We start from the raw sequence: 25,892 nt of genomic DNA, 5'->3' as shown, positions 1-25,892 counted from the left end.
AGTGACGATGGTGCAAAATTTATAAGCAATTGCTTTAAAACTCACCTTCATACCTCGAGTATCCATCATCAGCTATCTTGCCCATATACTCCTGCCCAAAATAGTTACACTGAAAGAAAACATCGTCATGTGACTGGAACTAGTTTGTCTCTTCTTTTCCATTCTCACACTTCTCCTCACTTCTGGGTTAACGCCTTTAGCACTGCAACCTACATCATCAACTGATTACCTATATCGCTTCTCGAAGGTAAGTCCCCCTTGAACTTCTATATGGTTCTTCTCCTAATTATGAGAATTTTTATCTTTTTGGTTGCTGTGTGTATCCATGTTTACATAATTATATGTTAAATAAAATTTCCCCTCAAAGTATTCCTTGTATTTTTATGGGCTACAACACTTCTTATAAAGGGTTTCGTTGTCTTGACCCCTTTACATCTAGAATATATATCACTCGACATGCTTAATTTGATAAAAAATACTTTCCTTCTCTAGATACCTCTCACGCTCAACTCATGTCTTCCCTTCATTTTCAATTTTTTAGAACCAATCCCTCCCTATACAAACACGCCCACCTCTTCCCCAATACCACATTCCCCGCATATTACATAGTCCGGATCTAACTCGTGTATTCTTTGTACTAATCCCATGAACAAGGTTATGTAGATGGACAATTCTATTGCAAGTTCTTCTTCGCAGCACTCAGACCCCAGTTTAACTTCTCTTGCACCCACTGAATCGACTCCTCCTTTTCCAGTTGCTGTCTGTCAAATGAATTCTCATCCTATGCTCACATGAGCCAAAGCTGGAAATTTTTAAAACTTGGCACTCGATAAATCTTGCTTTTTTAGGATCCTTTGGTCTCCTCTCAGCTCTTTTAGCATCTATTGAACCAAAAGGATTCAAATCTGCTGCTAAGAATCCTTTTTGGCTCACTGCTATGGATGAAGAAGTTTAGGGTTCACAAAATAATCACACTTGAAATTTGATCCCTTGACTAGCCAACACCAATATTGTGGGTTTTAAATGGGTATTTCAGACCAAATATTTGCCTAAAGGTTCCATCAATCATCTTAAAGCTTGCTTTATTGCCAAAGCCTATACACAAATACCTGGTCTTGACTACACCGACACTTTTAGCCCGGTTATAAAGGCTACCACCGTTTGTATTGTCCTATCTTTAGCTGTGACAAACAAATGGCCTCTTCACCAACTTGATATCAAGAATGCATTCTTCAATGGTCATCCCACTGAACATGTTTATATGGAACAACCTCTTGGGTACATTGATCCTCGCTTCCCTAATCATGTTTGTCAATTGAAGAAAGCTCTTTATGGACTCAAACAAGCACCTCATGCTTGGTTTTAGCGTTTTAACTCTTTCCTCACTCAACTTGGCTTTTATTATAGTCGTGTTGACACATCACTCTTTGTTTTTCACAGGAAACCATGATGAAGACCTGATTTTCTTTGATTGATACTATTTGACAATCAAACTTGGCATCCAAACCTACGAGAAAACCCACAACCACCCACCCTTATCCAAATCACTGTAACAAGAAAATATTGATAAGTCATTGAAACTGAGTGTATTATATTCTAGTTTGCTCTTTTTTCATGAATTATTTCCTTCTCTGATTTTTTTTAATCTCATAAAAGAGTTGTTGAGTTATTGTAACAGAAGAAAAGTCTTAATTCTGAATTTTCTTGTGTTGTTCTTGTCTTCTTTGAGGTTGGTTGTCTTTTTAAACTACATAATATATGCTTCAAGTTTAACTCTCAAGTCTAAGAATTTTCCTTCTTCTTGGTTGACAACTTTATGTGTGAGCAGATATCGGTCCATTTGTATTTGTGGTGAACAAATATATATATATATATATATATATATTATTTTATAACTTCAATTTAAAAAGCATGTTTATCCAAACACATTAAACTACTTTTTATTCAAACTCAATTTCAATCACAGTTTTAACTAAACATATATAAATACCAAAAAAATCTCAGCTAAAAGTACTTTTATGAAAACCCGCTAAATTATAATCTGAATAAAATAAATAAAGTACCGAATAGATTAAATAAAAAAGATTTTAAGTATTGTGATTGGATACAATATAATAAAATATAAGATGCTATGGTGTGAATTAAGTAAAAAGAAGAGTTGAGTGACAAAAAATAGAAATGAGAAGAAATAAGGGTCAATGTGTAAATAGGTAAAAGTTGGACTATAAGTGCTCCATTCTTTTTCTCTTTTAGCCGTGAGCTTGAAACAAAAGAGAGGGGAGAATTGTGTGATTTTCTACTTAAATTCTCATTGATTGCACTAATTAAAAGGAGTGATTAACTTTATTAAACACCAAGAGGGGGTTGATTTTAATATGGTGAGTGCATTGGAGGAAGGATTTCACGTTAGGGTTTGAAGATGAAGAAGAACAAAACTTGATTTTTCTTGCATTCTTTCCTTAAATCCTTATCAAAGTGAGGTAAATAACATGCTTCAAATGATTAACTCATTTAATTTTATGTTTGATGAAGGATTATGCAAAATTATGATTATGTGAAGTTGTGGATTTATGTTATAATTTATAGGAATAATGCAAATTATATTTGAACGATGTTAGAAAACATAAACTATGATTGAGTAAGTGTTTAATTTTGAATAAAAGAAACAAAAATTATTTTTCCTCATTTTAATTGAATATTTGGCCAAAAGAAGAATAATTTAGGGGACTTGAGGTTTAATACAATTGTTTGAAAAATATGAGAAGATGAAGGTTTATAAGTGTTATTATATGAATGGAGTAAGAATTTTTTTAAAGAGAAAAGAAAAATCTTCACTTCTTTCCTTAGGTTGTTTTTGGCTAAATGGAGAATAAAAATTAGAGAATGGAATTTAAATGATATTATTGAGCGGTTTTTGGCTAAATGAAGAAGAAAAATTAGAGAATGGAGTTTAAATAATATTATTGAGGAATCTTACCAAATTAAAGACAATTAATGTTGATAGGTTAAATTAAATCGAGACTTTTATGAAAAAATAAATAAATGTTTAAAAAAGAGGGAGTGTTTTGTCCCCCTCGAATTAAAAATCAATTAAACTTAATTAAAAGTGTTGGATTAAATTAAAAAATATGTAATGGGTATTAGAATTTTACCGGTTTGAATGAATGAACAATGACAAAGTAATTTTATTGGTGCAGAGGAGACCGCAAGACCTAATCAGCAACAAGGGACCTCTTCACGTACACAGACACCATGTAGGTGTTCAACATCTCGGAGTAATTAATTAGTTTTTATATATTTTTAATTATAGAAGGAATTTTATTGATTATAAATTCTAGTGTTGGTTACTGAAAATAATTTAAATTTTATAAATTGTAAATTCTAGTGCTAGTTGCTATAAATAATTTGAATTTTATAGAGTGTAAATTCTAATGTTGGTTCCTAGAAATAATATCCTGGTGAATGGACAAGCTTTGAAAATTATTTCCTGGTTACTGGAAATAATGCCATGGTGAATGGACAGTTCTGGAAATAATGCCCTGATGAATGGGCAAGTCTTGAAGATTATTTCCTAGTTACTGAAAATAATACCCTGTTGAATGGGTAAGCCTTGAAGATCATTTCCTGATTACTGGAATTTATGCCTGTTTGAATGGTCATATTAAGAAAATTAATATACAAATTAATAGGATAATTACTTGATATAAAATAGATTAATTATAAAACTTTAAAGTTAAATATGCTGGTTTGTGGGAGACACTCTTGATATTTTTATTTTAGTAAATTTATCTTTATGTCTAGAAGAGAATTTCTGAAATTAGAGATTTAAAAAAAAAATAAGACAATTTATTCTATGATATAAAAGTCACTTTAATGTATATTAATAATTAGTCCTTAATCAATTACTTATTGAAATATGTAATTGTTTTAATCATGTTTAATGTGATTATGTTTTTAGGTACATCGCACCCTCAATATAAAAAGTAGATACTTGAATAAATAATTTTATTATGTGATTAATGTAATTGGAAGAACTAATATTTTGTTGTAATATAGTTTCATATCTAAAATTGTAATGTTTAATCTATTATCTTATGTATGATGTAATTTATAATGTTATTATTATTAAGTTGAATTATGGTTGGTTGTATATATATTGAACATAAATAGTTAAAAAAAATGAGACAATGTATATTAAGAATTTATTAGTTTTATTATAGTATTTTATAAAAAATAGAATTGAGATATTGAAATATGCTTGAGTTTTTGAAGTCTAAATAATGGGACGAATATTGTGATTGATGTTACAAGTTGAGAAATAATTGAGTCAATAACTTGGTATTTAAAGAATATAAAAGAAACTCTGCTGAAATTTCAAGAAAATATATATAAAGAAATTGAATATTACATATATATATATATATACATATATATATATATATATATTACAAGTTGAGGCTGTTATAACTTTTTATAAAACAATTTTTTTCAAAACACAATCACAAAAGTTACCACAATATCAAATACACTTTAAAATTATTATGGTTATAACTAATCAAGTTATTAACTTGAGAAAGGATATACATTTCATAATAATAACAATAATAATTGTTTAAAAGTGTGGTTATAATTATTTTTAAAATATTTTTTATGTTAAAATATATTAAAATAATATTTTTTAAAAAATTATTTTTAAAATCAACACCTTCAAACAATCCAAAATATATATATATAAAAATTAAATCAAAATAAAAAAAAATTAAATTTTTTAAAAACATAAATTTTCACGTTTCCAAACGCTCGCTCGTACAGGTTCTCTTATTGCATGTATGGTTCCATTGATGTTTGGTGGACCTTTAATTTAAAAAATTCACGTGCTTTGAAAAATTTAGGATCTTTCATTTTAGAAATTTACATGCTTAGAAAAATTTAGGATGTATAATGCTCCATGAAATGAGGAGGTACGTTTCGAATAAAATTTAGGTCTTTAAGAATCGGGGATTGTTAATCCATATCTTGGTGGACTTAGGTTAATTTGAACCAGAAAATAATGTCTGCCCTCTGCATGTAAATATGGGTTCGGATTCACTTAGCACTGTACAGAATTGAGATGGTTCTCTGAACAGCGAAGGCCCTTTTGCTGTTCAATCAAAGGCTTGTTTCAGCACAGCACATGATCATGAACATTGCATAGTTTTTTCTCAAGGATCTGAATTTAGGATCAAATTCTAGTGTACCTCAACCGCTGACAACTGGCCCAGTTCAATGGTTTTTTTTGTCATTGAATGGCTGCTAACTTCATATTATACAGTCACTTTTGTCGCTTTTGTTTTCAGACATCTTTCCCTGAAATTCTTACACTGTTGTCTTTTGTTTGTTTAAGTTTAGCTCGAGGACGGTATCTTCTTGAGAGAATATTAATCATCAATATGCCATTCCGTATTCTTTCTTATTGTCGAGTAGGAAACACAAGGGAAGCATTTCGAAGATTCTGATTGTGAGATGGGGGGGATGTCAAGTGCCAAAATGAAAGATATTGAGTAGGAAACAGAAGGGAAGCATTCATTTGCTTTTTTAATTCATTCTCAGCTCTATGATTGAAGAGTTTAAAAATGCAGTGAGACGAATCTCAACAATTAAGAATTAGGGTAAGAGACACACTGATGATCCATCAAACTTCACATGCTAAATTTATGTTACATCAAAGGTGCAACTTTCTAAAATTCACAGGTTTTGTGATATTTAACGTGATGGTGGTTGCGGGTGGTGGCTGTTCATTGAACCCACGTGCAAATGATACCTTCAGCTCAAGGATATTTCATTAGAGCGCACACTTTGACAAGCTATCTATATTCCGACGAGTATCTTAAGAACCCATGGTCGAAAACAAGTGAAGAAAAGTCAAATTTATCAAGAATAGTCACGAGATAAAACTCTCGTACCATGACAGATGAAGTCCAATAAGTGAAGAAGATGTAGTCCCCACTAATGTCAAGATCCAATTATTGAATTAAAGGTTTAATTTAATGTCCCTACAACTTCATCCTCAGCAGCAAATAAAACCAAGATTTTCTTGCTGAAGTGAAGGTGCCTTGGAAATTCAGATGATTTCCTTTTATTCTCAGCTCTTTCCATGATATTCATGTCCAGGAGGGATGGCGCACTATAAAGACCCTTCGAACCATGTTGTTATAGGATAGCTACCACTCTGTCCCGAAAGAAAGGTTAGATTCGCAGGGATGGGGTGGAAAACAGTAATGCAGAAATGTGTCTGAAAATGAGATCCCAACAGTCCCACTCAAGACAACTTTTCTATTGCAAACCTTTGTATGCTCGTGAACCTTGGCTTCCCTTACTTATGGTCTACCTCTACCCTCTTTATAGTAATATATATATGTCCCTATTCTCTTTACTCTCTCAAGTCCAGAGACCCTTCAGCGGGAATAGATGGGTACCGCTTCTTTGTGTTCTTCAATTCTACTTTTCACTCTCATTTTTCATTCATGCTTGCATTACAATGCGGTTGTTGGGACAGAGAGGGAAGCTTTAGAAATAATCATAGGTGGGGGTGGGGGTGGATATTGCCAAGCAATGGTTTTGTGAGCAAAAACATCGAAAGAGACTATTACACAATTCAGAGATTCAAGGAAACAATTAAGGATCCCCTGGGCATTACAAAAAAATGGGTGGGAAATGATGTCTGTAATTATCCAGGCTTTAAATGTGCAACTGGACCTGACCAGAAGGTGATAGCCCTTGCAGCGGCAGATTTCAATGGCTATTCTTTTGGTGGCCCGGATAGTCAGCTCACAGGTTTCCTCGATCAGTTGCTGGACTTGTCCATCTTCCATGCGAACTCCAACAATTTCACTGGTCCAGTGCCAAAGAATATTGGCACTTCCAGAGTCCGTTACTTATTTGAGGTCGATCTCAGCAACAACAAGTACTCTGGTGGATTCCCTATGTCTGTTCTTCAAGCCACCAACTTAACCTTTTTGGACATCAGGTTCAACTCATTTTCAGGGTCAGTTCCAGCTGAAGTCTTCACCTTAGACCTAGATGTGCTTTTCATCAACAACAACAAATTCTCACAACAGCTTCCTGGTAATCTCGGCTCCACACCTGTCCTTTATCTCACTTTGGCCAACAACAAGTTTAGTGGTCCCATTCCAAGAAGTATCGGCAATGCCCGAAACCTTCTTGAAGTTCTTTTCTTGAACAATGAACTCGAAGGGTGCTTGCCATTCGAGATTGGCAAATTGGACAAGACTGTCGTGTTTGATGTGGGCAGTAACAAGTTGACTGGCCCCATACCCCATTCATTTGCATGCCTAAAAAAGATGGAGAACCTGAATTTGGCCAAGAATAAATTTTACGGGACGGTGCCGGAGATGGTGTGCGACCTGCCTAGATTAGCTAACTTGTCTCTCTCATACAACTATTTCACTCAGGTCGGACCTGAGTGCAGGAAATTGATTTCGAAAAGGATTCTTGATGTTAGAATGAATTGCATTTTGGATCTTCCTGGTCAGAGATCAGCAGCTGATTGTGCCAAGTTCTTCTCTAAACAGAGGACTTGTCCCAATGAGAGGTCCCTCAGCTATATTCCTTGTAGGAAGGGTGGTTATTCAAGTTCATTGGAGACATCTGATCAACAATCAATGGCTCCGGCTGCTGCACCTATAACATATAATGCCCTTAAACCGCATAAGCTGCGGTTTTAAATGGATCCCTTCAAGATAATATAATGCCCTTAAACCTCATAAGCTGCGGCTTTAAATGGATCCCTTCAAGATAATCTCTTGATTTGCTTGATGGCTGCTCCTATCTATGTAAACATCTTTCTCCTAATCAGCTTATAGCTTGTGGTTATAAATCATAATGAATAAGGTGAACTCATTTCATTTCTGCTTTCGAAGCAAATGCAACTTTATAGTTTAATGATATTTTGTCCCCTCTACTTCCGGTTTTCTTCTCAATTTCTGGGCAGCCGGTCGCCCGTTTGGTGTTGAATTTCATCCTCCTTTTTATATCCAAAAAACACGTTGAAACTTCATCCCAGACAGGGCATTAGTGACCATTATACTCAAATAACAATGAGGATTGCATCACAACACTCTGTGTTCGCTATTTTGTTTGTATAGTTAATGTTATAAGAAATTGTCCTTTCTCTACGAAAAAAATTTAAATAAACTGATTTATCATATCATTTCAGTGAGTGTTTATTTTTGTTGCCACGTTGTGGTTTTAAAAATAAATAAATTGTTTTAATTATTTTGATATATTAATGTTAAAAATAAAAAAATATTATTTTAAAATATTTCAAGCAAAAAAACATTTTAAAAACAAATTTATTAATATAATGAAAGCAAAAAAAACATTTTAAAAACAAATTTATTAATATAATGACTAGCTTCATCTAAAATATGACAAGACATGTGATACTGTGTGTACATCGTAAAAAAAAATAAAAATGACATACATTTTTTTTTTAAACAGTGATCTCCATATGACATATGCGATTTTATCTACGTATCTTGTTTTTATCCATAGCTTGAGTATCTGTAATATTTTTTATGTCCTTTCACGCCATCCTATCATGCAATGTAATATGGATGACTTTAGGAGACCCGAGTCCTCCATCATTCAGACTCTGACAGCTCCTCAGCTGGGCCAAGTCATAATTCCGAAAGCCAAGAGGATCTAGAATGCATCAAGTATCGGCTAAAATGCCCTAATATGACGGCAAGATATTGTGACAAATGTCTTATTGCATGGATTCTAGTCCAGATGAGGACATGGAATACCTAGCTGGAAGCAGCCCACGAGCAGGGCCTATGCCTGACTTGACGGGAAAAAGATTTTCATTTATTTTATTTCTCTTGTTTTTTCACCGAGTCAGACAATAGGCAAGGCATGAAGGGCGATGCACCATCTCTTTCTGATTTTGAAATGAGCCTGGGCCCATGGACCACTGCAGTTATTGGATCTTGCCTCTCTAAAAACATGGAGGTGAAGCGGATGGTTTGGGTTGTGGGTCCATTCTTGTAACTGGGTTGGTCCGCTGGAGGAGATGTGTTGAGAATTATAAACTGGGATTCCTTTTCCAATGGGCCCACAAGCGATTTCCATACGGGGAAGGTTTTTTTGGGAGATCAATGTGAAGCCCACCTTATTATTATTATTATTATTTAAAATATTTTTAATTTAGAAATGTATTAAAATATTTTTTTATTTTTTAAAAATTATTTTTAATATCAGCACATCAAAATAATATAAAAAATATTAATTTAAAATAAAAAATAAAAAATTTACAAATCTTTTCAAAAGTGTTTTTCAAATAAAAAAACAAAGCCATGCTTTCCCCTTTTCTTCTTAGTTTTTAGGATACTTTAAGAAAAATAACCATTAAAAAAATATCTCTCCAACCTACCTATCAAAAAAAAAAGTAATCCTACTCAGCATGTTAACATAACAAAAAATACTTTGTTAAACAAGACTAATAATAAATTTTGAAAGTGTTTAAAATTGTGATAGTAAGTAAAGTATTTTTTATTTAAAAATATATTAAAATAAAAAAATTATTTGTTAAATTTATTTTTGATATTAACTTATCATGAATATTTAAAAATATATAATTTTATTTTAAATAAAAATAAATAAAATTAGAGAAACCGCGTTCCCAACATGGTATTTTATTTCCAACCACAATCGTGATTGTGGCCAGCTTTTCCCGCTGACACCCATGGTATCAAAGGCCAGCATCCCACTTCTTCTTATTGGCGCACTAATTTCCCTTTAATGGGCTGATCATTGCTTTTGGAAATATGCCACCACCTTTCCTCCATGGACAGAAACGACATCCTTACTCTTATTGCAGAACCGTCGGTGGATGGAAACCAAGAACCAGATTGATGGGATTTTGGCTATCAACCTGCAGTCGAAGAGAGTCTCACAAGGCTTAAATGACACGACAATTTTCTTCCAGTCATGAACTGCAACCCAACGCGCATGAAATTGAAGAGCTCGCTCAGGATCTACTCATAAAACAAATCCAAAATCATCTACAGATTGACCTTGGAGTAGAATGATTAATTAAAACACATGCCTCGGATTCAATCCACCGAAAGAGAAGTGGAAGAACATGCATTAATAAACTTTTCAATTTGATAATGAGACTCACCAACCACACTAACTACTAAGTATAAATTAACACTAGAAAACACTCTTAATCCCCATCGTCTTCTTCAAAACTCTCTTCTGGCTACCTCATGTGTCAAATGGGAAGCATTTCTTCAAACAACAAAAGCATATTCCACATCTCAATCCTCTTCCTTCCATGTTTCACTTGCCTTACTTATTGCCAAGACTTTCAAGGCCGGTCTCCATTGATATCACCTCCATTAATTCCAGAAATCTTAAACTTCTTAGACCAAAGGCTTGCCTTAGTATATCCAATAATCCAAGACTTCAAGAACACTATCACCTCTGATCCCCTTAACATCACTCAAACTTGGGTTGGCGCGGATATATGCAACTACAGAGGCTTCTACTGTACTAGTCCACCTGATAATGACTCTGCCATTACCCTAGCTTCCATTGATTTCAATGGATTCCAGCTATCTGCCCCTACTCTCGATGGCTTCATTGATCAACTCCCTGACCTTGCTCTCTTCCATGCCAACTCTAACAAATTTTCTGGCGCCATATCACCAAAAATCACCAAACTACAGTTTCTTTATGAACTAGACATAAGCAACAATAATTTCTTTGGCAGTTTTCCCATGGAGGTTCTTGGAATCCCTGCCCTATCATTTTTAGATATCCGATTCAATTTCTTTACTGGAACAGTTCCTCCACAAGTATTCACTCAACGCCTTGACGTACTCTTCCTCAACAACAACAATTTTATGCAAAGACTCCCTCAAAACCTAGGCTCGACCCCAGTGCTTTACCTCACCTTGGCTAACAACAAATTTATCGGTCCGATCCCACGCAGCATCATTGAAGCTTCCGCGACATTAACTGAAGTGCTGTTCTCGCACAACTTACTTACAGGTTGCCTCCCATATGAACTAGGTTTTTTGAGAAATCTAGTCCTTTTTGATGCTAGTAACAACTTCTTAACCGGTCATTTACCATGCTCGTTGGGATGTTTGGCTAAGCTTGAACAGTTCAATCTGGCCAGCAACTTATTGTATGGACAGGTGCCAGAGGTGTTGTGCGCCTTGGGGAAATTAGTGAACTTGTCACTTTCGAGTAATTATTTTACAAAACTAGGGCCAAAGTGTGGGGAACTAGAGAAGAGAGGCGTTCTTGATATTAGAAAAAATTGTATTCCTGACCTTCCTGGTCAGAGATCAGCGCGGGAGTGTGCGGCTTTCTCCTTGCACCCTAGGTATTGCTCAAACCCTGCTTCGTTCAACTACATTCCTTGTAAGGTTCCATCATCATTGAGTCATCCTCAGATTGGAACAAAGAGAAATTTGGTCGGTTATAGTGCTCTTTTGAGACAGGCAGTTGAATTTCCAGGAAGAAACTAAGAATGTATGAAAGGTTTGTCTGAACAATGTAAAGGCTGATATACAAGCTGCACAAACTTCATGCTAATACGAATTGCAAGAATTGTCCCGAAAAAAAATATGCAAGCTGTACTGTTCACAAAACAAATATCGCTACTTGAAATCGTTCCTTCTAGACTCGGTATGTGTTGTAGTTACCCTTAATTGCGCATAGGCTGTGTGGCACAAGGGCAAACAAGATTGACCATCATCAAATTAAGGGCTCAACTGATTATGGTTGTAAAGGACTAAAGAGTAAATTTGGTTCTTGCCCTCCCTAATTTTCTCCTTGATAGCTACAACAATGTGCATCAACATACAACTTGGGTATGTAATATCGTAGGTGGATTTAAAATCCAAAGGCTGTCCATCTGGGCCTATCTCAGGCTTACCAAATCTCAATCCGCTCGGATTAGCATAAGCCTCTGAGTTCAACTCGGTCCTACTATGGTGACCAGGAAAGTACAACCAAGTACGGTGCTTGAGAAAGCGCAGATGCGCCCGATGAGGCAAACAGATGATTTGGTGGTTCTTGTATTATTAACGAGAAATTTTAGATTACTTCGTAGGTAATTAGACGAAGTCGTCAGATTTCAGACGATGATGAGGTTCTTTATACAGTCAAGAAGGACTGGAGATGTAGAAGATGATTGATGAATCTACAAAACAAATCTTCATTACAGGATGAGGGTTTTTGCAGTCATAGGTTTAGTTTTTAGGGAGGAAATGGATAAAATCATGCGAGGATTTGAGGCAAAATATTGGGAAAAAGAAGATCCTTGAATCCTGGACCTCCTTGTTCTTTATGCAGGCATAGAACTTATAATGCGGATATTGTTTAAAATTATAGAAAATTACAATTTCAGTGCACAACCTTTGATTTGAATTCTTTTTTTTAGTGCTTAACCTCTAATCTTACTTATTTAAGTCTTTTATCTCTAATTGTTTTCTATTTAAGTTTTTTCCATAATTAAAGATTGTTAAACATTGATGTGGTTACTATCAATTGACACGTGAATCACATTATATTGGCATTTAGCAAGATTACGATGTCTAATCTCTAAGTTCATTTGTTCTTTGTATATGTTTCTCATTAAAAATAAACTTCTATAGTAAATATTGGTAATTACTATTAAAATGCTCTATAGTTGTTTGGATTGGTTCCCTATATTTTCATGAATGTGTTAGTTTTGTTAATTAGCTATTAAGATATGATTATGAAAGAATCTAAGTATGAAAAATAACCCCAAAATAGTCATGTTGTTAAAAAAACCATGGAGCTCCATTCCACCGGAGTTTCAACACAATTTAAATTTAAATTTAAATTTTTGTTTAAAATAATTTTTTATATTTTTAATTATTTGGATATAAATCAAAAATTATTTTCAAAAAGTAAAAACTTACTAAGATATATTTTTAAAAACAACTTTTAACGTATTCTTAAACAACCCTCTCTTCATTTAACAAATTTTGTGGATGTATCAAACAAGGTTTACTACCGTAGCTTACCATAAACATAGCAGAAAGCCCGGATCTCTGTGGATGTATCAAACACGTTTCAATTCAAGTTATTTGTTTGAACTTTAGACTTTATATTCATTGGAGATGTCAATAAAGCTACCATGTATTTTCTTTTAGGCACAGTCATCGAATATCTGTGACTTGTGTATGGATGCAAAATTCATGTAAAATGCTCTTTTTTTTATTTCTGTGAAAACCTGAATAATGGTAGTCATTATGCTAACAACGTTACTTATTTTCTGAACATTCTAATAGGAAACTATAACAAGACAGTCATGTTAATGTGCTGCATATTCTTGCTTGCTTGTCTCAAGGGCCATTAATGCATCTAGCAATGCAGTTAAATCAAAGTAAGACGATCCTCCTCCTTCCGTTACCTTCCTTTCTATCTCTTTCAACTTCCTTGCTCTATTTCATGTTTCTTCTTCGTCAACCATCAGCTGAATAATTGCCTTCTCTATGTCGGCCTTCCTCACTAGAATTTTCTTTTCATATCTTGACCATTCCTGGGCACCAACTCCAATTCCTATTTTTAGAACATATGCAATCAGATTTTCATTATCAAACTGCTCTGCATAAAGTGGCCATGTGGCCATTGGCACCCCTGCAGTCACTCCCTCTTAACATTGAGTTCCATCAACAATGAGTCAAGAATCCTCCAACAGCTTCATGGTCGACGATTAGCACCTGTGGTTCCCATTCCCTTATCATTAATCCTTTCGCATCCATCCTTCTCTCAAATCCTTCCAGCAACCACTCCTCCACGTCTTCATTCTTTCTCACCTCACCCTTTCTTACAACCCAAATGAAATTCTGGAAAAAAAGCTTCAAGAGCTAAGGCAATCTCACATGATTGAGTAGCTGGAAGTCAAACAAGCTTTCAAAACAAATATATAGAACTGAGTTGGGTTTCTTCAAGGCTAGCCATCTCAAACATTCATGTTCACCAATGGATGCGATATGTTCTCTTTCTGCTTCATCTTCAATGTTCTTGTTGCAAAGTGATGGCGGCTGATGTGCCTTGCCTTCCTGTAGTGTTCTGAGTAAGCTGGTTCCAGCTTATGCAAACTATTCATGAGGACTCCATAGCTTCTCACTTCTGATTCTGACATTTTATTTAGCTTGTAAGTCCATTCTCAGTTGTCTGTTTTAAGTAATCTGGCAGTTGCATTTGCTGTCTTATCTTCTTTATCTGGTCTGTTAATTCAGGCACTATAGAAGGTTCAAAATCTGAAACCACTCTTTTATGGGAATCACATCGTTTTAGGGAATCAAAGAAAAACATGCAAAAAAAACTTGTTCCATTGGAATTCAACCTTGAAATCCCGACCTTGTCAACAACTCCTGTAGCCCACAGAAACATCATGTCTGCCACGAGACAATTTGGGTGGCATTCTTTAAGGATCTGTTAAAGTGGTGTTGAAGCATGCTTATGGCCTTTAAGAGATCCGAAGTCATGTTCCACGATTTATTAGAACTTAGGTTCTCACACCCTTCAGGCAGCCCTGCCTCAGCAGAAGGAAATTTTATTATGTGAGTGCTGATATGGGGAGTGGAAATTTTATCAAGATCCAGTTTCTAATCTCTTTCTGCTGTTTTAGATAAGAGGGGTCCGTTATGGGGAGTGGAAACGACGGTTGCTTTAATCCTATTCCTAGTAACTAATCTTTGTCATGTCTACGGTTGTGATCATGTGGCCACGAGCCATATACGGGAGAAATAGGACATGAAGCTGATGTGCTGTGAATCTATGTGGCCAGGTGATGTTTCGAATTAAAAGAGACAGGTAGGAAAAGGCAACAAAAGCTCAAGGGGTTTTTTGGTAATTAACAAAACTTGATAGTATAAATAGAAAAAAGGAAAGAAAGAGAGATCTGCAATTAAGAGTGAAAAATTGGGAGAAGAAAACGAAAGGAAAAGAAGAAGAGAAAAAAGAAAAAGATAAAGGAAGCAGAATAAATTTAGAAAAAATAAGTTTAAAGGTAAGATTTAAATTTTAAAATGTATAAATATTTTTTTTTAATTTTAAATTTTTGTTATGATAAATGTTAGAATTTAAAGATTGTGTTTTGGGTTTATTGATGAATTAATTTGAATATTGTGAATTGATTGTTGTAGATAATGTGTTAATAAGTTAATGTTGAGAAATTGCAAGTAAAAATAATGATTTTGAATTATGATTTGTGTAAATAGTGAATTTTAAGTTAGAAATCTGGATAGAACAGTAGGCTTTTTATTGAAATTCTAGGCTTGAGGATGAAGATGATAAAAATTTGGTTTGGTCCCTTCATTTATGAAAATTATAGTTTAGTCCCCAAACTTTGAAAAAATTACAAATTGGTCCCTGAAATATATTCCGAGATTCTGGATAGAATAAAAGATGAATTATGGGCAGAATTCCAGTATAACTATAAAATTCTAACACTTTCAATTTGGTCCTCTAATTTGACAAAAAATTATAATTTGACCCTAAAAATTTGAAAACATTCTAGAATGGTCCCTGGAGCATAATTAGATATTCTGGAAAGAAATGAGGATGAATAATGGACATAATTCCAGTATAACTACAAAATTCTAACACTTTCAATTTGATCCTCTCATTTGACAAAAAATTATAATTTGACCCTAAAAATTTGAAAACATTCTAGAATGGTCCCTGGAGTATAATTAGATATTATGGACAGAAATGAGGATGAATAATGGACATAATTCCACTATATTCATTAATTCATGATTTTTTTTAGTTTGGTCCTCCAATTTGATAAAGTTAAAATTTGACCCTAAAAAATATGATAAATTCCAGTTTGGTCCCTAATTGTAACATTAGCTTTTGCACATTGGTTTGATGAATAATTGAGGGTTATCTAGTGAATTATTACTAATTTTATTATTTTTTTTATTATGAATAGGATTTTGAAAAAATAGTTTAATTTTAGGTTTTTGGGAAAATAACTAGTTTAGCCTAAAAACATATAGGGTTATAGTATATAACCTTGGATAAGTGTACTAAATAGGTTATATGTTCTTTTAAGTTATTTTTTAATATATCTCTTTTGTATTCAGATAATCTAGATATTCTACCGGTGGGATATTAGCAAAATTTCTTTCGGTATTTGCTTTTGAATGCTGTTTGCTTTCGAGTTAGGTAAGTGAATAATTTTCTATATGCATGAGAAATATTATAAATATTTGATTTGTTAATATAAATTGTATCATGCTTATTGATAATATATATATTGATTATTATCCTTGTTATGATAAAGCATAATCTTCTTAATATGAACCAGTATGTATTTTAAATTGACTTTTGAATTGATAGCTTCTTATTTGATTGATGTCACGAATTAAGCTTTCAGATATGAATATGTCTATTTGATTACAATTATGAACCTATAGCATGCCAGTCAGAATACCCATGCTAATAGAGTAGTATTAGCCTTTGTGCGCATTGTATCTAAACTCTAAGTAGTCTAGGGAGTCACCAATCTGTGTGGACTGATCATCGCACAGTGCAGAGTCTCATGCTCATTGCATTTTGATTTTCTAATGAACTTTACCTTATGATATTCTTATTATGGTCTATTTGAGAAACCTTCGAATAAGAACTTAGAGCTATAATTGTATATATATTCTTATTGTTATATTACCTCGTGTGTGTATATTGAATGTTATCTATTCACTGAGATGTTGAAATCACCTTCTCATTATTTATCTTTTCAGGCTTATAATTTGTTAATGGATCACTTTTGTTGAACTTTTAGAACATGCTCTTTTGTTGAAATTAGTACTTTTTCTTTATGTCTAGTTAGTGCTCCACAACTATAAAATTTGTATTAATTCTTGTATTAAGATAATCGAATTATATTATGAAGTTAGTTTTCTTGTTACTACTATGTTGAACTCTGATTGAGTTATTTAAAGAATGAGCTTGTATATAAGTTTGGATTTGCATAGGTATGGAACCTTTGAGGGGAACTTTACATGTGTGTCAATCATGGATCCGAGATTCGGGTCATGACATCAAGGCTAGAAATAGAACAATGATTTATCCATTAATTTGGGATGGCTGCAGAGACTAGGATCGAGCTTTATTTTCCTATATTATATTTCAATTCTTGCTTTCCACTCATCATCTTGCTTATGAGTTTAGATATGTATTGGACCTTAAAAAGAGAAATAGACAAAGATGAATTGGTTTCCAAGCATGTTGTTATATCCTAGTAACCTTTGTGAAACATAAAATATATAAAATGATTGTTTCATGAAAAATGATTTCTTTTATTTATATATTTAGCAGTTTCTCTAAGACTTTTTACCTATTAATTCTATCTATTATCTGTACAATGTGTTATGTGTACCAATGTTTAAAGTGGATTTGATATTTGTCAGTCGTTTGATAAAAGACCTGAATTGTTTAATAATTTTCTTTTGTTATTGTTGTCTTTTATAGGATCTGGTTACGAGGAGGAAGATTGGTTTGGGTAAACAACATAATGGATTTTACTATTTGGTGGCTTTGGCGACAAAGCAAAATATGACCAACCCTCCATCCACCATCACTCAACCAACCTGCCACTTTATCATCTGAAAGAAATTTCTTCAATTATGTTCTCTTTTAATTTGAAGTTCACATTAAAATTCTTCAAAGTGATAATGATAGAGAATTCCTCTCATTTCACCTTTTCTTTCAAGAAAAAGGAGCTCTTTTCCAACATTCTTGTGTTCACACGCCTTAACAAAATAGGATTGTGAAACGTAAGCATCATCATATCTTATAAGTAGCTCGTGCTTTAAAATTTTATGCTCAACTCCCACTCCAATTTTAGGGTGAATGTGCCCTTATTGCTATCCATATCATCAGTCAACTCTCTTCTCCTGTCCTCTCTTTCAAAACTCCTTTTGAACTTCTCTATTCAAAACAACCTTCTTTTTCTCATCTCTGTGTATTTAGATGTTTTGTTTATGCTACCAATGTCCACGCTCCTCATAAATTTGCTTCTCATTCTATTCATTCTATTTTTATCGGTTACTCTATCGGTCAAAAAGCATACAAATTATTTGATTTATCCTACAAAAAAAATTTACTAACCATGATATGCAATTTCATAAAAATACTTTTACATTTGCAAATGCCAAACCCATGTTTTCTTTCCAACATTACGATCCTGGTCCCATTCCATTAATTACCCCTGATCACAATCTTTCCTTCCCCTTTTCCATCACCAAAAACACCATCATTGGCCACCCAAATTCACCTATTAGACACGCAATTTACCCCCCACCACTCTCTGCATATAAGGCCGTTGCCCAAAGCCTACCGATCCTATGATCAATCAATCACTCCCAATTGCTCACCCTAATCCATTGTCCACTCCTCTTTTATTGGAATCAGACATACTTGAACCACCAACCCCCTCCACTAACACAAACATCACCATAGCACCCATACCTACCTCGCCTTATCGATCCAGTCGCCATGCTGGCCCCCCCAGCCAAACTCTGTGATTATATCTACTTTAATGTTTACACTGCCCAACCATCCTCCTCACTACCCGGTGCCTCCAAAAGCACCTGATATCCACTGGCAACTTATGTTTCCTACCACAGATATCAACCTCTTCATCGCTCCTTTGTTGCCACAATCGGTCGTATCACAGAACCTCATTCTTATTCAAAAGTTGCTGCTCATCCCTAATGGCAAACAATTATGCAGTCTAAGTTACAGGCACTTCAACATAATGGCATTGGTCCATCACTTCATTGCCAGCAGGCGAAACTTTGATTAGCTATTAGTAGGTCTACAAAGTCAAGTACCGATCCGATGGCTCTATAGAGAGATTAAAAGCTCATCTGGTTGCTAAAGGTTTCACCCAATTTGAGGGAATTGATTATTAGGACACCTTCTCCCTGACTGCCAAGATTGTATCCATTTGCTGCCTGTTTGCTCTAGCTGTAGCTTGAAGATGGACACTCCATCAATTAGATGTCTATAACACCTTTCTTCACAATGATCTTACAGAAGAGATATATATGTCTCCGTTGTTGGGGCTTCTTCAATAGAGGGAGGAACAGTTAGTGCGCCACCATGAAAATATGCATTGGAAATTATTAAGGACACAAGGTTATTGGGTGCAGCCCCTATCGATATCCCCATAAAACGTGGGTTAAAATTATCGGATAAGAGCGATTTGCTTAAAGACCCAAGTCGTTTTAGGAGACTGATTGGTAGATTGATTTATTTGATTGTTTCAAGACCAGATATCACCTTGTTGTGCATGTTTTGAGTAGATTTATGCATAAACTCCAAAAACTTTATATGAAAATAGCTTTCGGGTTGTTCCATATCTGAAGGGTGCGCCTAGTCAAGGCCTATTCTTTTCCTCGAACACTGATTTCAAACTGAGGGTTTATTCATACTCAGATTGGGCAGGCTACCCATTATCTAAGAGATCTACCACAGGGTACGACGTGTTCCTTGGCCCTTTATTGATATCTTAGAGATCAAAACAATAGAAATTAGTTTCACTCTTCTCTGCAGAAATAGTGTATCGTGCAATGATAGGAGTATGTTATAAGTTGACATGGCTTCAATGCCTTTTGAGGGATTTAGGGCTTTTGCATCATGAACCTGCTTTGTTATATTGTGATAACAAGGCTACACTGCATATTGCAGCCAACCTAGTCTTTCATGAACATACTAGACATATGGAGATGGATTGCCACTATATTAGAGACAAGGTCTAAGATGGTTTTGTAATAACAAGACATATAAACTCTAAACATCAATTGGCAAACATATTTACCAAGCCCTTAGGTAAAGAAACTTTTGTTCCTATGATCTACAAGTTAGGAGTGCAAGATATCCACTCTCTAACTTGAGGAAAAGTGTTAAGAATCTTATTAGAAATAGATAACCTGTATACTTTAGAATTCCTACTATAAAACTGATTCTATAAGTTGATAAATTGCAGGACAGTAATTAATTCCTAATCTATTGGAATGATTGTAAATGCTCTTATATAAATACGTGATGTGATCAATAATACAATACATTCTAGCAAATTCTATTATCTCTTTTTTATTTATAGAAAACTAGGGCACAATTATTGAAAACATGATAAAGACTTGATTTTCTCTAATTGAGACTATTTGGCAGTCAAACTTGGTATCTAAGTGTGTGAGAAAACCTGTACACACTCACCCTTCCCCAAATCACTGTAACAAGAAAGTATTGAAAAGTCATTGAAATTGAGTGTATTATATTCTAGTTTGCTCTTTTTTCATGAATTATTACCTTCTTTAATTTTTTTAATCTCATAAAAGACTTGTTCAGTTGTTATAACAGAAGAAAAATCTTGATTCTGAATTTTCTTGTGTTGTTCTTATCTTCTTTAAGGTTGGTTATCTTTTTTCTTAAACTATATATTATATGCTTCAAGTTTAACTCTCAGGACCAAGAATTTTCCTTTTTCATTTGAAAGGTTTATGTGTGAGCAGATGTTAGTCCAATTGGATTTGTGGTGGACAAGAGTCTTAAGATTGTCGTGGTTCGACTAATCGGGTTATTAACTTGGGAAAGGGTAACTGTGCTGCTTTGCATCCGACTTTATATTTCATAAGACAAAGGAAATTGTACAGGCTCTCTTATTGCATGATTGTCTGGTAAGGTTCATTAACGTTTGTTGGACCTTTCAATTTAGAAATTCACGTGCTTAGAAAAATTTAGGATGCGTATCCACAAAATGAATAGGTACGTTTTGAATAAAATTGGGCCTTTAAGAATCGGGGATTGTTAGAATCCATATCTTGGTGGATTTGAGGTGGATTTGAACAGCTAGTATTGAGAAAATAATTTATGCCCTCTGCATGTGTATATGGGTTCGGATTCCCTTAGCATGGTACACAATTGTGATGGTTCTCTTAACAGCGAAGGCCTTTTTTGATGTTCAATCAAAGACTTGTTTCAGCACAGAATCATGAACATTGCGTGGTTTTTTCTCAAGGGTCTGAATTTAGAATCAAATTCTAGTGCATCTAAACAGTTGATAAGTGGCCCAGTTGAATGGTTTTTGATCATTGTATGGCTGCTAATTTCATATTATACAGTCACTTTTTTCGCTTTTATGTGAAGACATCTTTCACTCTGTTTTCTTTCACTTGTTTAAGTTTAAATTGAGGATATTAATCATCAATATGTCATTCCATGTTCTTTCTTATTCTCGAGTAGGAAGCATTCAAAGATTATGATTGTGAGATGAGGGGATGTCAAGTGCCAAAATGAAAGATATTGAGTATGAAACAAAAGGGAAGCATTCATTTGCTTTTTTAGTTCATTATCAGCTCTATGATTGAAGAGTTTAAAAATGCAATGAGATGAATCTCAAAATTTAAGAAACAGGCAAGAGACACACTGATGATCCATCAAGCTTCACATGCTAAATTTATGTTGCATTACATCAATGGTTCAACTTTTTAAAATTTAGAGTTTTTGTGATATTTGATTGGCTGATTAGTAATATAGTTATAATTATTTTTTAAAATATTTTTCGTGTTAAAATATATTATAATGATATTTTTTATTTTTTAAAATTATTTTTAAAATCATTATATTAAAACAATTCAAAATATATAAAAAAACTATTTTTTAATAAAAATTAAATATTTTAAAAATACAATATATAAATATACTACCATTTTAGTGGTTGCGAGTGGTGGCTGTCTTTAGTACGTGTACAAATGATATATTCAGCTCAAGGATGTTTCATTAGAGCGCACACTTCGACAAGCTATGTATATTCCGATGAGTATCATAAGAACCTCTAGTCGTAAACAAGCGAAGAAAAGTCAAATTTATCAAGAACAGTCACAAGATAAAACTCTTTTACCATGACAGCTGAAGTCCAATAACTGAATAAGATGGTGTCCCCACTAATTTCAAGTTTCAATTATTGAATTAAAAGTTTAATTTAATGTCCCGACACTATTCTCAGCTCTTTCCATGATATTCATGTCCAGGAGGGAGGGCGCACTATAAAGACGCTTCGAACCATGTTGTAATAGGATAGCGACCACTCTGTCCCGGAAGAAAGGTTAGATTCTGTCATATGATAGTTATTGGAGATTTAGAGCCTATCGTTAATTTTAAAGTTTGTAAAATTAGTTGTGACCGTAAAATTAATCGTGATGTGCACAAACTGGCTGGACAGCCACGTTAATTAAAAAAAAAAAGTTAGATTCGCAGGGATGGAGTGGAAAACAGTATTGCAGAAATATGTGTCTGAAAATGAGATCCCAACAGTCCCACCTTAAGACAACTTTTCTACTGCAAACCTTTGTATGATCGTGATTCACAGTCGTGAATCTTGACTTCCCTTACATATGGTCTCCGTTTACCCTCTTTATATATATATATATATAAGACAACTTTTCTACTGCAAACCTTTGTATGATCGTGATTCACAGTCGTGAATCTTGACTTCCCTTACATATGGTCTCCGTTTACCCTCTTTATATATATATATATATAAGACAACTTTTCTACTGCAAACCTTTGTATGATCGTGATTCACAGTCGTGAATCTTGACTTCCCTTACATATGGTCTCCGTTTACCCTCTTTATATATATATATATATAAGACAACTTTTCTACTGCTATAAACTCCAAAAACTTTATATGAAAATAGCCTTTCGGGTTGTTCCATATCTGAAGGGTGCGCCTAGTCAAGGCCTATTCTTTTCCTTGAACACTAATTTCAAACTGAGGGTTTATTCATACTCAGATTGGGCAGGCTGCCCATTATCTAAGAGATCTACCACAGGGTACGACGTGTTCCTTGGCCCTTTATTGATATCTTAGAGATCAAAACAATAGAAATTAGTTTCACTCTTCTCTGCAGAAGTAGTGTATCGTGCAATGATAGGAGTATGTTATAAGTTGACATGGCTTCAATGCCTTTTGAAGGATTTAGGGCTTTTGCATCATGAACGTGCTTTGTTATATTGTGATAACAAGGCTACACTGCATATTGCAGCCAACCTAGTCTTTCATGAACGTACTAGACATATCAAGATGGATTGCCACTGTATTAGAGACAAGGTCTAAGATGGTTTTGTAATAACAAGACATATAAACTCTAAACATCAATTGGCAAACATATTTACCAAGCCCTTAGGGAAAGAAACTTTTGTTCCTATGATCTACAAGTTGGGAGTGCAAGATATCCACTCTCTAACTTGAGGAAAAGTGTTAAGAATCTTATTAGAAATAGATAACCTGTATACTTTAGAATTCCTACTATAAAACTGATTCTATAAGTTGATAAATTGCAGGACAGTAATTAATTCCTAATCTATTGGAATGATTGTAAATGCTCTTATATAAATACGTGATGTGATCAATAATACAATACATTCTAGCAAATTCTATTATCTCTTTTTTATTTATAGAAAACTAGGGCACAGTTATTGAAAACATGATAAAGACTTGATTTTCTCTAATTGAGACTATTTGGCAGTCAAACTTGGCATCTAAGTGTGTGAGAATACCTGTACACACTCACCCTTCCCCAAATCACTGTAACAAGAAAGTATTGAAAAGTCATTGAAATTGAGTGTATTATATTCTAGTTTGCTCTTTTTTCATGAATTATTACCTTTTTTAATTTTTTTAATCTCATAAAAGACTTGTTCAGTTGTTATAACAGAAGAAAAATCTTGATTCTGAATTTTCTTGTGTTGTTCTTATCTTCTTTAAGGTTGGTTATCTTTTTTCTTAAACTATATATTATATGCTTCAAGTTTAACTCTCAGGACCAAGAATTTTCCTTTTTCATTTGAAAGGTTTATGTGTGAGCAGATGTTAGTCCAATTGGATTTGTGGTGGACAAGAGTCTTAAGATTGTCGTGGTTCGACTAATCGGGTTATTAACTTGGGAAAGGGTAACTGTGCTGCTTTGCATCCGACTTTATATTTCATAAGACAAAGGAAATTGTACAGGCTCTCTTATTGCATGATTGTCTGGTAAGGTTCATTAACGTTTGTTGGACCTTTCAATTTAGAAATTCACGTGCTTAGAAAAATTTAGGATGCGTATCCACAAAATGAATAGGTACGTTTTGAATAAAATTGGGCCTTTAAGAATCGGGGATTGTTAGAATCCATATCTTGGTGGATTTGAGGTTAATTTGAACAGCTAGTATTGAGAAAATAATTTATGCCCTCTGCATGTGTATATGGGTTCGGATTCCCTTAGCATGGTACACAATTGAGATGGTTCTCTTAACAGCGAAGGCCCTTTTTGATGTTCAATCAAAGACTTGTTTCAGCACAGAATCATGAACATTGCGTGGTTTTTTCTCAAGGGTCTGAATTTAGAATCAAATTCTAGTGCATCTAAACAGCTGATAAGTGGCCCAGTTGAATGGTTTTTGATCATTGTATGGCTGCTAATTTCATATTATACAGTCACTTTTTTCGCTTTTATGTGAAGACATCTTTCACTCTGTTTTCTTTCACTTGTTTAAGTTTAAATTGAGGATATTAATCATCAATATGTCATTCCATGTTCTTTCTTATTCTCGAGTAGGAAGCATTCAAAGATTATGATTGTGAGATGAGGGGATGTCAAGTGCCAAAATGAAAGATATTGAGTATGAAACAAAAGGGAAGCATTCATTTGCTTTTTTAGTTCATTATCAGCTCTATGATTGAAGAGTTTAAAAATGCAATGAGATGAATCTCAAAATTTAAGAAACAGGCAAGAGACACACTGATGATCCATCAAGCTTCACATGCTAAATTTATGTTGTATTACATCAATGGTTCAACTTTTTAAAATTTAGAGTTTTTGTGATATTTGATTGGCTGATTAGTAATATAGTTATAATTATTTTTTAAAATATTTTTCGTGTTAAAATATATTATAATGATATTTTTTATTTTTTAAAATTATTTTTAAAATCATTATATTAAAACAATTCAAAATATATAAAAAAACTATTTTTTAATAAAAATTAAATATTTTAAAAATACAGTATATAAATATACTACCATTTTAGTGGTTGCGAGTGGTGGCTGTCTTTAGTACGTGTACAAATGATATATTCAGCTCAAGGATGTTTCATTAGAGCGCACACTTCGACAAGCTATGTATATTCCGATGAGTATCATAATAACCTCTAGTCGTAAACAAGCGAAGAAAAGTCAAATTTATCAAGAACAGTCACAAGATAAAACTCTTTTACCATGACAGCTGAAGTCCAATAACTGAATAAGATGGTGTCCCCACTAATTTCAAGTTTCAATTATTGAATTAAAAGTTTAATTTAATGTCCCTACACTATTCTCAGCTCTTTCCATGATATTCATGTCCAGGAGGGAGGGCGCACTATAAAGACGCTTCGAACCATGTTGTAATAGGATAGCGACCACTCTGTCCCGGAAGAAAGGTTAGATTCTGTCATATGATAGTTATTGGAGATTTAGAGCCTATCGTTAATTTTAAAGTTTGTAAAATTAGTTGTGACCGTAAAATTAATCGTGATGTGCACAAACTGGCTGGACAGCCACGTTAATTAAAAAAAAAAAGTTAGATTCGCAGGGATGGAGTGGAAAACAGTATTGCAGAAATATGTGTCTGAAAATAAGATCCCAACAGTCCCACCTTAAGACAACTTTTCTACTGCAAACCTTTGTATGATCGTGATTCACAGTCGTGAATCTTGACTTCCCTTACATATGGTCTCCGTCTACGCTCTTTATATATATATATATATATATGCCCCTATTCTCTTTTCTCTCAGGTCCAGAC

The 25,892-nt window shown here is 33.9% G+C and overlaps 2 protein-coding genes, 1 long non-coding RNA gene and 1 pseudogene across 3 annotated transcripts; 3 read left to right on the top strand and 1 right to left on the bottom strand.

Moving 5' to 3' along the window:
* The first annotated feature begins 2,408 nt into the window (after positions 1–2,408).
* On the top strand, positions 2,409–3,971 carry LOC105108333 (uncharacterized). The gene is made up of 3 exons (XR_839032.1): positions 2,409–2,480; positions 3,198–3,254; positions 3,959–3,971. It is a non-coding gene; the product is annotated as an uncharacterized LOC105108333 (long non-coding RNA).
* A 2,532-nt stretch (positions 3,972–6,503) lies between these two features.
* LOC105111290 (uncharacterized protein At4g06744-like) lies at positions 6,504–7,965 on the top strand. Its single transcript, XM_011006598.1, has 2 exons — positions 6,504–7,738; positions 7,789–7,965. The coding sequence occupies exon 1, from the start codon at positions 6,504–6,506 to the stop codon at positions 7,722–7,724; it is 1,221 nt and encodes a 406-aa protein (XP_011004900.1). The 3' UTR covers positions 7,725–7,738; positions 7,789–7,965.
* Positions 7,966–9,728: 1,763 nt separating this feature from the next.
* On the top strand, positions 9,729–11,697 carry LOC105108325 (uncharacterized protein At4g06744-like). Its single transcript, XM_011002597.1, has one exon. The coding sequence runs from the start codon at positions 10,272–10,274 to the stop codon at positions 11,541–11,543; it is 1,272 nt and encodes a 423-aa protein (XP_011000899.1). The 5' UTR covers positions 9,729–10,271; the 3' UTR covers positions 11,544–11,697.
* Positions 11,698–13,350: 1,653 nt separating this feature from the next.
* Positions 13,351–18,529, bottom strand: LOC105111277 (scopoletin glucosyltransferase-like; annotated as a pseudogene).
* Between the last annotated feature and the right edge of the window lie 7,363 nt (positions 18,530–25,892).

This window comes from Populus euphratica, unplaced genomic scaffold (assembly GCF_000495115.2).
Source record: "Populus euphratica unplaced genomic scaffold, PopEup_1.0 scaffold3.1, whole genome shotgun sequence".
Taxonomy (NCBI): Eukaryota; Viridiplantae; Streptophyta; class Magnoliopsida; order Malpighiales; family Salicaceae; genus Populus; species Populus euphratica.
Note: the sequence above shows the minus strand (reverse complement) of the source record. Positions and strands in the feature narration are given on the sequence as shown.